At 42.7% G+C, this 12,596-nt stretch overlaps 1 protein-coding gene across 1 annotated transcript; it reads right to left on the bottom strand.

Annotated features, from left to right (window-relative positions):
* Window positions 1-266: 266 nt before the first annotated feature.
* Window positions 267-12,313, bottom strand: TPH1 (tryptophan hydroxylase 1). Its single transcript, XM_066625656.1, has 10 exons — window positions 12,182-12,313; window positions 11,794-11,977; window positions 9,778-9,878; window positions 8,414-8,481; window positions 7,787-7,983; window positions 6,687-6,822; window positions 5,869-5,995; window positions 4,347-4,442; window positions 1,523-1,656; window positions 267-441 (listed from the first exon to the last, which is right to left on the bottom strand). Exons 1-10 carry the CDS (start codon window positions 12,296-12,298, stop codon window positions 267-269), a joined length of 1,335 nt encoding a protein of 444 aa, XP_066481753.1. The 5' UTR covers window positions 12,299-12,313.
* Between the last annotated feature and the right edge of the window lie 283 nt (window positions 12,314-12,596).

The raw sequence follows: 12,596 nt of genomic DNA on the forward strand, positions 1-12,596 counted from the left end.
CTTTGCCACTTTTGATGTCAGATTAACACACCGCATGAACATTAGTCTGTTTCAGTTTAGCAATTGCGCGTAAGATCCTACATCAGCTTTCAAAGAGAAAATTAAGGCTGCTTTCCTTCCAAATCGCAAGTCCGGGGGGGAAATGGGATATTAAAATTATTAACTGAGTAAATCATAGAGAAATACATCTTTTTCTTTCATTCCTCATTTTTAAGAAAGTGGCATGACTGCTGAGTGCAAAGTGGCTGATGGTCTCACTGTTGAGCTTAGACTCCCAGCTGCTTGCCCATTTTGTTGAGGGCATCACTGACAATATCCAGTTCATGACGTAGCTCATTCACCACATTAGCAATGCTCCTTGTATCTTTCAAAATATGAACACTTTGCGTATATGAGTTATAACTCACTCCAAAAGGGCGCTTGATTGTCTTTGCAAACTCTCTGTTCAGGTGCAAAACAGAAAAAAAAGGTTATCATGAAATCAGCTGAAACCTTCTTACATACAGTTTTCAAGTAAATAATAAATAATAATAACTTTATTTTTACCCCACCTTTCTCCCCGAAGGGACTCAAGGTGGCTTACAACAGGTTAAAACAGATTAAAAACATAATTTAAAAGAAATAAAAACATATTAACACATAGCATAAAAACAGATAAAAAATAGTCAGGTAAAAAAGAGCATAGAGCAGCAGCAAATCATAAAAGAATCAGGCCTGTAAAAAATATTTAGATTTATAAAAAATAAAATATATTTTATATTATATCTAAATCTATATATATTTTATTTTTATATCTAAATCTATATATATTTTATTTTTATATCTATCTATCTATCTATCTATCTATCTATATATATATATATATATATATATATATATATATATATATATATATTTAGATTTATAAAAAATATTTAGATTTAGGCCTGTGAAAAATATTTACAGGCCTGTAAAAAATATTTAGAGCACATGCTTTGCATGCCGTAGGTCCCAGGTTTAATTCCTGGTATCTCCACATAAGGATGCTAAACATCCCTGTATGAAACCTGGATAAATCTGCCAATCAGTATAGACCAGTGGTTCTCACGCTTTTAGCACCGGGACCCACTTTTTAGAATGAGAATCTGTCAGGACCCACCGGAAGTGATGTCATGACTGGAAGTGACATCATCAAGCAGGAAAATTTTTAACAATCCTAGGCTGTAATCCTACCCACACTTACCCAGGAGTAAGTCCCATAGACTATCGTTGTTAAAAGCATATATATATAGTAGCCTGTTCAAAGTACAGATGTGTAACATTTCCCCAAATGCAGTCACATACCATGGCAGCATTAAGTCTAATACATTAAAAATGAAATGAATGGGGAGCCACTTGAAATTGGCTCGCGGCCCATCTAGTGGGTCCCGACCCACAGTTTGAGAAACACTGGTATAGACAATACTGACCAAGATGTATATGATCTGATTCCATATAAAGCAGCTTCCTATGTTCAGTCTTTCCAACTGTAGTTAACACTTACCTCATTTTTTCTTTTGCTTCTTCAAAGCTTTCAGAAACAAAATAAACTTCCTGGAAAGTTGTAATCATGCATTCTTGCTTGCAGGTGATATTGGGGTCAAAGGACTTGACTCTGGCATTTCCAGAGAGAGCATGCTAGTTGTCAGGCAAAAGGAAAAGGGCAAAAAATTAGGGACATCAGTATCAAAGGATTTTCAGAGATGACAGGGTGTTGAAAGTGATGATCTTGCAGCTGTATCTCGCCTTTTAAGGATTTTTCCTGCTGATACATTAAACTTTAAGGCACTAAACTCTTATGGAGCCTCCTTCTGCTGCTCTTACTCAAACTGCACAGCATCTTATTACATAACATGCCACATTGAGTCTCATGAAATTATTATGAATGGGACTTTCTTCTGCATAAACAAAAATGGCAGTAATCAAGGTTGGCCTGTTCATGCAAGCTCCTGACATAGGCTGCATCAGCAGCAAATTGTGAGGGGTCTGAGGGAGTGGTGAATTTGGGGTACCTTTCACCCCAAGCCAGCTGCTGCCACCACCTCCCTCCAGGTTGCACAGCAGCACACAAGGAGCACAGAAAGGGTTTTGTTTGTTTATTTAATGCAGGGAGGTAAATCCCAAGACAATATCAGCAGTGGCGTACCTGGAAGGAGGCAAGCGGGACAAAAGCCCTGGGCACTGAACTTCAGGGGGCGTCTCCCCGAGCCTTGCCCCCCCCCACCGCCCATTTGCCTTTTTTCTTCAAAGGGAGAGAAGCCGGCAGCTCCACCATCTTCTGTCCCTTTAAAGAAAAAGCCTCCCAATGGAGGAGGGGCGCCCAGGAGTGCTGTGGAGAGGCAGCAAGATGCTGCTTCTCTGGCAGCGATTCAGTGCCGGACTGGGCCACCCCCTCTCCCCTCCTCCTTTATAAGAGGAGAGGAAAGGGGCGCCTTATAGAGGCAGGGCGCCAGGAGTTGCAACTCACGGTGCACTGACACTCTAGAGTGCCCATTTCCTCTCCTCTCGAGGAGGGGAGAGGGCACCCTAAAGAGGCAGCATTGGAACTCCCAGCATGCTGCTCTCTAGGGCACTGTCTTGTCTCCTCTGGAGGATAGGAGACGGGCACCCTAGAGCGTCAGCATGCCGGGAGTCGCATCTCCTGATGCGCTGCTTCTCTAGGGCACCCCTTTCCTCTCCTATAAAGGAGGAGGGGAGAGGGGGTGGCCCAGTCCGGCACTGAATCGCTGCCAGAGAAGCAGCATCTTGCTGCCTCTCCACAGCACTCCTGGGCGCCCCTCCTCCATGTCTGAGGGCGACCCTCAGAGGCGGAGGGGAAGCGGCATGCACCCCCTCCAATTTCGGAAGAGAAGCATGTAATTTCGGAAGAGAGTAAGCGGCATGGAGGTCTCTATTGTAGCGGTCTGGGGCTGCTTTCAGCAGCCGCTAACCGCTCCAGTAGGGTCCTCTGTGCCGCTTACAAGCGGCGTGGAAGGCTCCGTTGGGGCTTCGGCTGCCTCCTCCATTCCCCCTTGTTTGCTGTGCGGAAGTAATTGTGGTGACAATGACGTGGCCACAATTACTTCCAGGTCGGGGCGGGGGCAAAAAAGGGGGGGTGGAAAATGAGTTGCCCTGGGCGCTGGGACCCCCAGGAACACCACTGAACATCAGGCAGCTTTCCAGGCTATCTGGAGAGTCCTACTGTGTTCCCACAGTCCCTAGATCGCTTTTGAAATTTATCAGTTTCCCCAATTAGGAGACCAGTAATGCCCCACAAGCTTTTCTGAAAGGCAACATTGCCCACCACTACCACTCTTCCCCTGCATCATGCAGCTTCAGGAGAACATTAGTGTGTTTGGGGGCACACCTGCAGTTCTTCCAAGGTGACAGTGAAGCCAAACAGACCTTGCAAAGGTCCGGTGGGAACTGACTATACACTCTAGGACAGGGGTGTCAAACATAAGGCCTGCAGGCCAGATGTGGTCCCCGGAAGCAATTTCTAAGCCCCCCCCCTCGATATAATTGGGCTCTCCCAGAGTAATAAGTGGCTTCTCTCATATCTTGAAATTATGAACAAGATTTGCACATTTTCTCTTCTGTGATTTGCAGCTAATGAGTGAGAACAAAGTGCTTATTTCTATGAGAGAACAAAGTGCTTTTTTCTGGACATCACCTGCTTAATGATGTCACTTCTGGCCCTCAGCAGGCACCATGAATGCTAACTTTGGCCCACTGTATGAAATGAGTTTGACATCCCTGCTCTAGGATATGTCTCACAATCGTATGCATGGCCTAGGGCAGTGGTATTCAAACTGGGGCGTCGCGACGCCCCAGCCTGAGGGTCCTGGTCCCTTTCCCCCTAAGGGGCGGGGGCAACCAGGAGCCAGCGACACGATCCCCAGGATTGTGCCACTCCCCGGGGGTGCGGGGAGCCCTGCGCGACCTTCGGCAGGGCTCCCTGGGTCAGGGAAGGTGACAGCGGAGCATTTGCGCCCTGCTCCGCTTTTGACCGGGCTGCAGGGACTGGGGTGCACCCTCCAGCCCCTGCAGCAGCTGTCCCTGGCTGCGGGGAGCCGGGCACAAGCACCTGCAGGGCTCCTCGGGTCAGGGAAAGTGAGAGTGGGGTGATCGCGCTCTGCTTCACGTTTTGCACTGCTGCCACTGCCTCCCCCCGAACCCGCAACGACTTACTGCAGAATTCAAACTCCCTGCGAGCTTGAAAACCGCAGGCCTAGGAACTTGGCAAGTGCTCCAAGGTGGATACATTGAGTGGAAAACTTTCCCTGGATGTAGACATTTTTCAGACAGAAATCCTAAACTGTAATCCAAATCTATACGTTAGAGCTTACTTTCAGTTCACTGATAGAAGAGAGTAAACCAGCTCCATAAGCTCTTAGTCGACCTTCTTGTTTACACAGCCCAAACTCCACAGTGAAAAAGTAGCACTGGAAAAAGAAGAGAATTGAAATGAAGGAACAGTGGATCTTCAGCACAGACACAGCATGATAAAACTCAGGCAATGACTGTATTCATGCTCCCTCTGCTGGTTGAAATGTATAAAAACTCCTTCCAGACAGTGTTACCTGTTGCAGCAAACATGCACAAAAAACCTTACAGACTAACAACCCAATCCTATCCACTCTTTCCTAGGAGTAAGCCCCATTGACTCTAATGGGACTTACTTCTGAGTACACATGCATAGGATTGGGCTATAACCCATTTACTGTGTGGTAGGCTTTTGAGGGCAAGAGATCACTTCCTCAGATGAAACTGATGACATTCTTGAGTTTCAACATTATTTGGTCAATGCAGTCACTGAACTCTTCAGAGAGGCATAGGGACCATATGATACTTTCCTTTTCAAATAGGCCACTTGTAACTCCACCCTTGACTTTCACAACCACAAAATTTTGAAATCCCAAATTCTGGATTCAAAAAATACCTATATCTTCATGGTATATACTTTGGTGGTGCAGTGTCCCTAGGAAACGGGGGCACTGCATCACCAAAGGGCCTCAATCTTTCATACAACTGGGAAATGGAAAAATTTCTGCAGAAAACAGGCAAGTTATCTAGCTTAGCTGTGGTTAATTTATAATTAGCACGGCACTTTCAAGCTTCTTTTGTTTCAAAAAAATGAGATAGTGAAGCACAGGCTTAACCATTTAAATCAAAGGGACTTAAAAATACATTTTGGATGACTGAGATATCTTTCTCTTCAGAGACAGAGAGAGGAAAAAAACACCATCATTGGAACAGCCCATCCATGAAGCTACCTGAAATAGCCACATTAAGTGGTGGGCTGATGGAGGTAGCAAGTTGGTGGGGGAAGTGCTCCATATTCTGTACCCACTGGTCTCTGACTTTGCCCCACCACCTGCTTGGCAACTCCACCCAACTGCTGCCTTATCCTCTTCTTACATGCCCTGCTAGCAACAGGAAGAGAGGGGCACAGCTTCACTTGGTTTCAAGGGAGCTGGAGAAGATGGTACTGAAAGACTAATGAGAAGGCGGTAGCTACTGTTGCTGCCTCTGCCAGGTGGGGAGGAGGATAGTTCCACTCCCAGAATCAACTCCACCCAGCCAGATTAAAGGAAGCCGCAGTGCTGAGGACATGAGGCAAGGCAGCATCAGCAGTAGAGAAGGGATGGATAGCAAGTTTGCATGCTGGGAGTGGATGGCAAAATATGGCATAAGTTTGGGTCAACTTGGGCTGGGCCTGTTCAAGATAATGCGCATGTCTGCTCTTCACACAAATTTTCAAGCTCTGTACCACTCGCTTCTCTTCATTAATACCTGGGATTGCCAACAGGGATTTGTAACATGGAAACCCTACACAACCACTGGAGCTCTGCCGCATCTTCTACTTACAGTTGCCAGCTTTTGAACAGCTTCATCAGATGCTCCAAGCGATGCCAAGCCAATTTCCTGAGAGAACTGAGCAAAGCTAGGTTCAGCCAGAAGAGGGACATGGCCCAAAAGCTCATGACAGGTATCCCTGGAAAAGGGGCGAGAAAGTGAATGTTGAACCAGTTATTGCAGCTCTTGTGGAAAACCAATATCCCTGAATATAATTGCATAATATTACTACATGATAAGTGACTACAATGTGTAACAATTGTAAAACTTGAAGATGATTGAAAAAGATCAAGCATCTTTATGCTATGTATTGTGTCATTAGCTTGCAGGAGCTACATGCCATTTTATCAAAATGTTAATATTATTATTATTATGGTCTAACAGTGGTTTTCAAACTGGAAAACGCTGTGTTCTGAAAAAGCCCTTCCTGTCCTGAGCGGCGCTTACTCTTCCACCATGGCACTGCATTTCTTTCAAACTGATCGGGGCACAGGGAGTAAGAATAGTAAGTGCCACTCACAGGGGAGCTTTTTCCAAACCCTGGATCCAGTCCATAGGCCAGGGTTTGGAGAGCCCTTGATATATATATATAAATGTGTGTGTGTCAGTGCGGAAGAGACACGTTAAACAATATTACCAAAGGCAGATTTCACATGATGCCTATCCTGACAATCCTTTTCCTATAGTGCCCTAGAGACACTACTAGATGTAAATTGCAATACAATTATCAAATCTAAATTGGAATGCATGAGGTTTTACATGAGGTTTACACCCACAAACACACAAATTATGCTCAAATATTTGAAATAAGCATCGGAATAATTGCTTACGGCTCTGGTGTGTAAAGAGGATCTGAACTGTGCCTCACATATTGAGTGCAGTGAAATACTCTGAATGCTAAGCCTGCCAAGAAATCTCTGGGCGACAGATATCCAGCAACAGGGCGGATAGTAAATCCTGTGCGCTCTGAAAAATAAAACACATATAGTTTACTTTTAAACAGAAAAATTCTGAGATAGACCCTTGTACAAAAATGTTCACTAGTGAAGGTGACACTAAAATGGCAATCCTATGTGCCTTTAGTTGAGAGAAAGCCTCTTTGAATTCAGTGGGACTTATTTCTGAGCAAGGGCACACAAGAATTGACTGCTAAAGAAAGTAGAGGAGTCAAATATTAGGTGCTTTTTATAAAAGCAAGAATTTTTCTTGGAGTTTTGAGTGTTGGCATGGAGCCAACATTTAGCTATGTTTCAACATTCCCCTAGGAAAGAGCTGAGAAAGCTCAAGTGAAAGATACGTACTCTGCAGGATTGCTCAGGAAAAGGATGAAACATGGCAAAAGGGATGCAAGCCAACATTCAAAACCCCAAGAGAGGCAGAGCTTTACAGAAGTAAAGGTATAGCAAGCTGCCATGTACCAGATCGATCAGCATTGGTCCATCTGATCTATCAATCCAGAGTCAAACTAAACATGCAGAACAAGCAAGTGCCTTTTTATTTTTTTTTCATATTAAACAGCAAGCTGCGGAGGGTAAAATAGGGCAGGAGGGGGTATAGATATGTTAAGACTTTGCCCTACTGCCATTCTGATCTTAATTGCAATGTTTTATAATGATAAGATAAAGGGGACAGGAAAATGAAGGCATTTGTATATGTAATAACAACCAGCAATAGTAGCCAGTTACCCTATGATAACTGCTGATTACAAAACTTCAGTGAAAGAACCAAGGACATCATTTTTTAAGTGATATAATGGTAAGTTTAGAAGGCAACAACCTGCCAGGTCTTCTCACAAGATAACCAAGTTCCAGTAATTCCAACATATTCTAGGACTCTAGCCTCTTGTCCTTCATCAAGGCCATGGCTGCAGTGCTTCAGAAATTTAAAAAAAAACTAAAACTAAAACTGATCATACAGACTGCTCAGTTACCTTTTAGGAAACGTGATACATCTTCCAACTGGGGAATGTTGTCTTCTCGGTACCCACAGTATTTTGTTAGCAAAGGCAGGTTTTTAAGATATTCTCTGCAAGCATGGGTTGGGTAGAGCTTATTGAGTTCTCGGAATACAGTGCCCCAAGTCTGAATCTCCTCTTCAGTGAATTCAACTTTTGGAATTGGATCACCACTATCAGGAGAAGAAATTGTAAAGAATGAAATTACTGATACATTCTTAGAAATTCTGTATTAGAATACTAGAAATACTGTAAACACTGTTACACATACTGCAGTGAAGTCCCAGTTATCCTTCATTCAGGATTCAGAATATTTTGTGTGTCCTTAATCCTACTCCATTATGGAGAAGCTGAGGTGCAATCCATAATTATAATTATGCAGTCCATAATACATCCTTCTGGGGTCTCTGAATTTGTAAATTATTACAAAAGCACCACTAAAAAGTCTCCTGTATCTTTTCCTCCAAGTTGCCCTGATCCTAAAATGGTTATCTTGACCTTCCCATCACTCAGAGAAGGGAAGGTTTGCCCAGGATCCAGCACAGTGAATTAAACTGGCTCCTTTTTTCATATCAAAAACATATAACAAGTGTTAATACATACTGTTTATAATTCATAGCCAGGTCTGCAAAGTACTTCCGCCTCTTGCGATAAACATTGTCTTTGAAGCCCTAAGGTGGAATAAAAATAAATAAATCCAGTCAGTGGTTGTGATTAATATGGGCATTCCTCTAATTAAAAAACGAAAAGGCAATCAAGGAACAGACTTCTAGCCCAGACTTGAAAGTACACTACATTTAATCTACTGAGAATGGATCTTGCTTGCATTAAGGTGGCAATCGTTGCCCTTGGCTCACTTGCTTTAGTCCTCTGGAATCCTCGACTTCCAGGTACCTTTTAGCAAGTGGTGCATCTTTTTACTTATGATTACCTGTGCTAATTTAAGGTGGGGGAAAAGAGCATCCTCTTCCAGTGGCGTACCTGAGGGGGATAAGGGGAACAAATGCCCTGGATGCCAGGATGGGAGGCACCGCTGCACCGCCATCAACCCCCCTCCACAGTACCACCATACTCAGGTACTCTTGCATGCCCAGAGCTGTTTTGAGGGCTGGGGAAGCAGGCTGCTATCTTCCCAACCCTCCAAAGGCCTTATAAAGGCCTCAGTGGGTCGATAAACGTCATTTCCTGTTTCCTCCATTAAATTGAAAGTGAAGTTTTTTTTCAGCCCTCTGAGGCCTTTATAAGGCCTTCGGAGGGTCAGGAAGGGTGTGTGCTGCCTCCCTGGACCTCCAGGAGGGAGGCCAGAGGTGGCAGCCCACTGATGGGGGGGTTGACAGCTCAGCCCATAAGGGCCAGCAGTCACTACTGTCCTCCAAAGGTCATTCTCAACTGTCAGTCATAAGACACTTAGGTTTTCTTCAAGTCATCATGCTTAGAATTCACATGTCCTCATCTGAATAAGATCTGAATTTGATTCTTCTCTGTAAACCGCTTTGTGAACTTTTCATTGAAAAGCAGTATAATAATAATAATAATAATAATAATAATAATAATAATAATAATAATAATAATAATAATAATAGATGAAGCCAAGTCATAGCAGTTATTGACCCAAATGGGTATCTTTGACCTTTTGAATAATGTGAGGGCCCGTTGCCCTAACATTTCCTTTTCATCAGTGTGTGCAACTTATTTAAGCCTGAAACCTAGACAGTGAGACTCCAGTATTAATATGTTTCCTGTATAGTAAACTTGCTAATGGAGCAAGCAAAGCAAGCTTACATTGGATACTTGAAGTTAGTACATTCCAAAAAGGAATACTTCAAGCTGGTATAATATCTATCACACACACACACACACACACACACACACACACACACACAGAGAGAGAGAGAGAGAGAGAGAGAGAGAGAGAGAGAGAGAGAGAGAGAGAGAGATCAGTCAAATGTGAATATGAATCTACTCACTGGGTGGTCAGCATCTAGGTCAGAGCCATACATCAGAACACGATTTGCACATTTATCCAAATCTGAGATCTTCTTAGGGAACATGGGAATATTCTCCATATCTAGAAAAAGGAAAAAACACAAACTCCATTTGTTAATAAAGTTAAGCTGTTTAGGAAAAAGAAATACTGTTTTCAGGGCCAGCTACAACTGAAATCTAGCCATTAAGGAGTTAATGGCAGAGGACAAGAGAGCATCTTCATATCTGACATATGCACCACCCAAGGCATTTCCTCCTGTGGTACAGTTCACACAAAAGAGTCTTGGCATAGTACAATTAGGGGAAGTGATAGTAAACCCAGCCTCTGTAGTTAAAGTGGCAACTGTTGCAGCTCATTATTGCTTGCATGAATTTAAAATCTTAAAGACTCTAGTAGTTGATATCTGACTTCTAAATATCCATTTTTGACCCAGGAGAAAAGTTTCCACTAGAACAGGGATGTCCAAACTTTTAGGCAGGAGGGCCACACGATCTCTGTGTTGAGGGCCGTGAAAAAAAAGAATTAACTTATATTTAAAAGTTGAATAAATTTACATACATTTACATAGATTAAAGCATTCATCAATGTAAATGAGATGTGAAACAGATGTGAAACAGCAAGCAGTGGAGGGAGCCCTCGACCCTCGAGCTCTTGACTCGTGAGCCCTCGCGCCCGTGGGGAACCCCTAGTCTCCAATGAACATATGGCCCTCCAGAGACATGCTGGAGCCAGTGCTGGCCCAATGCAACTTCTCTCATTGTGAGGGTGACTGTTCGACCTCTTACCTATACCATGGCTTCCTCATGAGGAAGCTGCTTGAACCATTCACTAATGAGGCTATACTATATCTCCAAAACTAGACATGATAGGACAAAACAGATGCCATTTTTGGAATCGGCACCCCAAATTCATATCAAACCACCATAAAGTTTGGGAAAAACATTTCTGGCCCTCAATTTTGTAGACCTGTGTTATCAGGGTCTACTGTATTTGAGAATGACGTTTTGGGGTTTGTTTTTTTTAAAAGATAAGTTGGAGATCTGTTCCAGTCCCCATATTTCTGAATTACATCTGAATACAGTTTGTTCATTTTTATTTTTGTCTCCAGCGCATGAAACAGCATATCCTGTGACAATTAGATAACCAAACAGTCATAATGAAATAGAACAATTCCTCTCACTTAACTTAGGGCTTCTATAATAATATCCAGAGTGAGCAACAGAACTTTGCACTCTGAATGGTTGTTGTACACCCTAAAGAAGGTTGTCGGAATGTAACTTGGAAGGCATGAAGTATTTTTGAGGTTTATGTATAGTGGTAGTTTAACATTGATTTCTTTATTATTTTCCTATGGGCAGACTTTCTGTAAATCATACCAAACATTTTTTTCAAGCAAAATTAGCAGTTCCTGCTCTGTAATTAAACCGAGATCACGATCTTTAAAGACGTTCTCCTATACAGGCAGGAAATGAATGCTACATTCATTTCAATGACACAGAACAGCTTCATAGTGGAAGCTCCTAATGAGTGACTTTAGGTAAAGAGCCCCTATGACTCTCCCTTTTCCCTGTCCCCCTCATTGTTTATCAACTAAATAATAATAATAATAATAATAATAATAATAATAATAATAATAATAATACAGGTATTCATATACCACCTTTCTAGGTCTTTATTCAAGACTTTATTCAAGGCGGTTTACATAGGCAGGCTAATTTAAATCCCCGTAGGGATTTTTACAATCGAAAGACGGCTCTATCTTTCAAGAGCCACAACAATTCAGATGTTTCATTCTGATCTGGCCTCTATCCTGGCCTCCATCCTCCCACGCTCAGAGCAGATGGAAATAGTTCGGCTCAGCTTGTCAGCTGCTTCAAGGTCGCACGGTGCCAGTGGCCTCGAACTGGCGACCTTGTGGAAGTTATCTTCAGGCAAATGGAGGCTTATTGCTTCCTCTGTCACAGTTCTAATACATGGCATTTGTTTTCTTCCTTACCATCTTCCTGTACTGTGAAATTATCTGTGGGGTTCACAGAAACGACATTGACGTGGGATTTCAAGAGATGGAAGATCTCATCCAGCTGTTCTCTGTTACTGTCACAGTCTACAAAGATCTCAAACTCAGAATTTCTTCGTCTGGATTTTCGAGATTCTATGTGCACCAGGTTCACGTGTTTCTCCTGATGGATAAGACAATTTTTGTTAGTTTGTCAGTAGCATCTGAGAAACAAAATCTCTATCATTCAGCTCTTTCTCTGAAGTCTATGTAGGGGAAAATTTAGGTTTACTTTCTCTTTTTTTAGTATTTTATTACAACAGCAATATGCATTAAGCTATTACTGAGCTCTTTTCTGTACCTGCTAGACATAGCAGAGACTGCATACCTGAAAGAGTTTTAGGGCTTTGACAAGTCCCCCAACTTCATTCTTCAAGGAAAAAATGACTGCAGCTCTTCCCATTTCAGATGAATTGCTTTTATTTTCTTTATTGTCTTCATTCATGGTGTAATTTGACTTGTGAAGCTAAAAAGGATTAGAAAATGAGGCAATCACTGCTATGGTTTAATGGTTTGAGAGTTGGATTTAGACCTGGAAGATCCAGGTTCAGATCCCACTCACCCATGAAGCTTCCTGGGTGATCTTGGGTCAGTCACTATCTCTCAGCCTAACCTACCTCACAAGGTTGCTGTGAGAACAAAATGAAGGAAGGAGCTATGTACAATACCTTGAGCTCCTTGGAGGAAGAACAGTACAGAAATATGGAAAATAATGAATAAGTCAAAGTATAAAGATACTCTTA

The sequence above is a fragment of the Tiliqua scincoides genome, chromosome 1 (assembly GCF_035046505.1).
Source record: "Tiliqua scincoides isolate rTilSci1 chromosome 1, rTilSci1.hap2, whole genome shotgun sequence".
Taxonomy (NCBI): Eukaryota; Metazoa; Chordata; class Lepidosauria; order Squamata; family Scincidae; genus Tiliqua; species Tiliqua scincoides.